This window comes from Styela clava, chromosome 5, assembly GCF_964204865.1.
Source record: "Styela clava chromosome 5, kaStyClav1.hap1.2, whole genome shotgun sequence".
NCBI lineage: Eukaryota > Metazoa > Chordata > Ascidiacea > Stolidobranchia > Styelidae > Styela > Styela clava.
This window is the reverse complement of record NC_135254.1, coordinates 13,129,765-13,133,038: the sequence shown is the minus strand read 5'-3', so window position 1 is coordinate 13,133,038 and position 3,274 is coordinate 13,129,765. Positions and strand designations below refer to the sequence as shown.

The 3,274-nt window shown below is 35.9% G+C and overlaps 1 protein-coding gene across 1 annotated transcript; it reads left to right on the top strand.

Annotated features, from left to right (window-relative positions):
* Positions 1-707: 707 nt before the first annotated feature.
* On the top strand, positions 708-3,274 carry LOC120344860 (doublesex- and mab-3-related transcription factor A2-like). Its single transcript, XM_039414181.2, has 3 exons — positions 708-913; positions 1,210-1,402; positions 2,279-3,274. Exons 1-3 carry the CDS (start codon positions 719-721, stop codon positions 3,241-3,243), a joined length of 1,353 nt encoding a protein of 450 aa, XP_039270115.2. The 5' UTR covers positions 708-718; the 3' UTR covers positions 3,244-3,274.

Below are 3,274 nucleotides of genomic sequence, written 5' to 3'. Positions count from 1 at the left end.
AAAGTAGAGTCGTTTGTGAGAAGCACCATAGAGGTCGCGGACGCGCTCCACCTCGCGTCGCAAACGACACCCGAAGTTACAAAACTCTCCTGATCGTTTTATTCCCCGACAAAGATACTTCATACGTACAAAAGCGAGATGTAATACCGTTACTTTATTTGTATCTTGTGTTGGTTGTACAATAATGTGAACGTTAATTATTTCAGAGTGATCGTCTTGTGAGACCTTCCCAGCGTTGTTTGATCTGCAACTCTACCCTTTCCTTTCGTCTTTTGTCTTCGATACCGATCGAAATAGATAGGTTTACATAACTTGTAAGAAAGATCTGTGATTGCTTTGGGTGCTTGTCAGATTACACCACCGTAATTTTCTTTCAAACCCATATCTTTTGACTTGTATCAGATTGGGCGTTTTACGGTAAACAACCAGCTGCCTTGTATCAAAAGAAGTTCTTTTAGTCGACATGTGTACAAAATATTCCCTCTATTTCAGTTAGACGGAGAAGGGTGGGGCGAAACGGTTTTGCCAACAAACTTATCATAAAAAGCAGATGGAATCTGTAGACAGAATAAATTTGTTGCTCTTTTTGTTTAGTTACAATTCAATTAACATATTCAATTTAGTGTATTCTTTATTCATTATTCTTTTTTTTTGTGAAATTTTGATAAAAGTATATATTTTCAAATTTTCATTTGTTTGACAGAAAATATTCTTAACTATGGAGCAGAATATCAGTGGTATAATTGCATATCCAACAACAGAACGAGGGGCAAGGAAACCGAAATGTGCTCGATGTAGAAACCATGGGGTTATATCATGGTTGAAAGGTCACAAACGACATTGTCCATATAGAGATTGCTTATGCGCAAAATGCAACTTGATTGCGGAAAGACAACGAGTAATGGCAGCTCAGGTGTGTAGTTAATTAGGAAAAAAAAAAATTTGTATTAAAATTTAAATTCACTAATTTCTGAAGTCCATAATAATACAGTTCATAAGCATGATAAACCATAAATATATTTGAATAGATGTTATTTTTTATTTCTAATTTTTTTGAATTCCACCTCCATTTAAAAATGTTGGCATATTCGACATACTAATTTTACTTATTAAAAAAAGGTTAGCTTTCGGCATGAAGATTCGGATAAATTCAGGGGCAGGGTTAAAGACATTCGCATATTGATTATATGTTTTTATATTTATTCAAAGGTTGCACTAAAAAGACAACAAGCAGCAGAAGATGCAATAGCACTAGGAATCCGTGCTGCCAATGCGCCGACAGGAATGGGAGCGAGTGGGTATCTTGAACCAGGGCCGGTTTTTCCTTCTGGTGATCCAGAAGGCTACAACGGACAATCAGATAACGATTTGGAAAATGAACCCCAATCGACCTCAGAAAGCGGTAGGTTTATATCTTCGATATTTGATTTTTGTCAAAACGTGTTCAGAAATTAATTTCATTGAAAGGATTGCCACATAAATGCTATTACATGAAAGCCGATTTGCGTTTATGCCAATTGTTCCTTAGATACATATTGAAATAAAACGAGATGGGTAGTCCTGATAACCGCTTTGTACAATATAACTGAAAACTAAATAGGATAAAATGGATATTTACCTACTCTAATCGAACATGGTTACGCCCTATTGTGGTACTTGACAGGGGTGAGATCTCAGGATTTTATTGTTCGTTTTGCTGACGTTTATGACGACATGTGAAATGCCGCCATTTTGTGTCTAGTTCAATCGCGTCCACCAAAGCATTTTTCGACGAACACCATAATAAGTAAGACCATAGCGCGATCTGATTTGCTATTGATTTTTAGTTTTATTTGTTAATTTTAAATCTAATAGTTTGATTTTTTTTTGCTACCTAATGAATTAGATTCGCTGTCTCCAACTGGTATAATAGTGAAAAAATTCAAATATTCTTTTACTCTCACAGTCCTGTTAAAATCGAGTAACTCACAAAAATAGAAAAATTATTTTTTTAAATTTTGATTACAGTGTTAATGTGAAGTAGGAGTAAGAGTGTAAGCGAAAGTAGTGATTTTCGTATTATTATGGCTTGCCGCCTCTTTGTACTGCCCGTAATTAAATATTTGGAAAATTAGATTCCGAATTTTATTTTATTGAATGGAGTAGCAGTATGGTGGGGTATGAAAGAGTGGTGTCACATTACATAAAATAATGTCGTTTGTGTTAAATTACTATTTAAAAGTGACAGATCTTATCAAATTAAAAGTAGACTTACAGCAAAACATTAAAATACTTACAGATGAAATATCAACAAATTTACCGATTGACAAAGCTAAAGATATGGATAAGAGCAAGCTAACCGTTGAGACAGGGTTAGCAGAATTTGCCTGCAAAGATGATCTGAAAAGAAAACGAGATGATGAAGAACAAGGAACGACAAAGCATAAAATGAGAAAAAATAGTGTACATGATGAAACACAAAATTCTGCAGTTAGTCTGTCAAATATTATGACTCCTGCTTTTAGGCCTGGGAGACTAAGTCAACTGGAAATTTTAGGTCGACTATTTCCAAATCAAAAAGCAAATGTACTCGGCCTGGTGCTTCAGGGATGTAACGGCGACATTGTGAAAACCATTGAACACTTTTTATCAGCAAATGAGACTCTTCCGCATATGTCTATTTCCAAACCAGTCAATTCAACTTCTTCCATGTCTTTACTACCGGAAAGTTCACGCAGAAACGTATACACAGCAGCCGTATTTGACATTACGAAAAAATTATCACCAGATTTATATGATACAGAAATATCCTCATTTGCTAAGAAGATACCTACGGAAACACCGTTCCAAAGAATGATAAACTCTGGTACATTACCTTGTGTCACTTTACCGAGCAACGATTATTCTCGAAGTATGAGTCTGTGGGATAAACCGATTTCATATGATGCACCTAAATCATTGAATATGACTTCTTGTACAACCCATTTGGGAAATCCGCTACAAGGAAATTTATCCGGTTACAACGGCCCATCGCTTGTATCGCCTTCACTCTTGAGCGCGTTTTCAACACTTCATCCAGTCGGTGGAGTTCTACCATCTCCATTTCTCCTTCCCCAAACGCCAGATAAAATACCTAACATGCCAATAAGTTCCCATTTTCCTGGCACAAATGCCGCAACAAGCCCCTTCACAATACCTCTCGGTCTTTATAGCTCCCCTTATAGTCTTTTTACAAACGGCCCAAAGAAAACAATAAACCAATAATTAACTGAGAAAATATATCTTTGTAACTTGA

Bases quoted from the DNA above. Each gene is read 5' to 3' on its own strand.
- LOC120344860 (XM_039414181.2), top strand. From the start codon at position 719: ATGGAGCAGAATATCAGTGGTATAATTGCATATCCAACAACAGAACGA. The intron at 914-1,209 runs GTGTGTAGTTAA...ATTTATTCAAAG, and splicing joins AACGAGTAATGGCAGCTCAG to GTTGCACTAAAAAGACAACA. The intron at 1,403-2,278 runs GTAGGTTTATAT...AAATACTTACAG, and splicing joins CCAATCGACCTCAGAAAGCG to ATGAAATATCAACAAATTTA.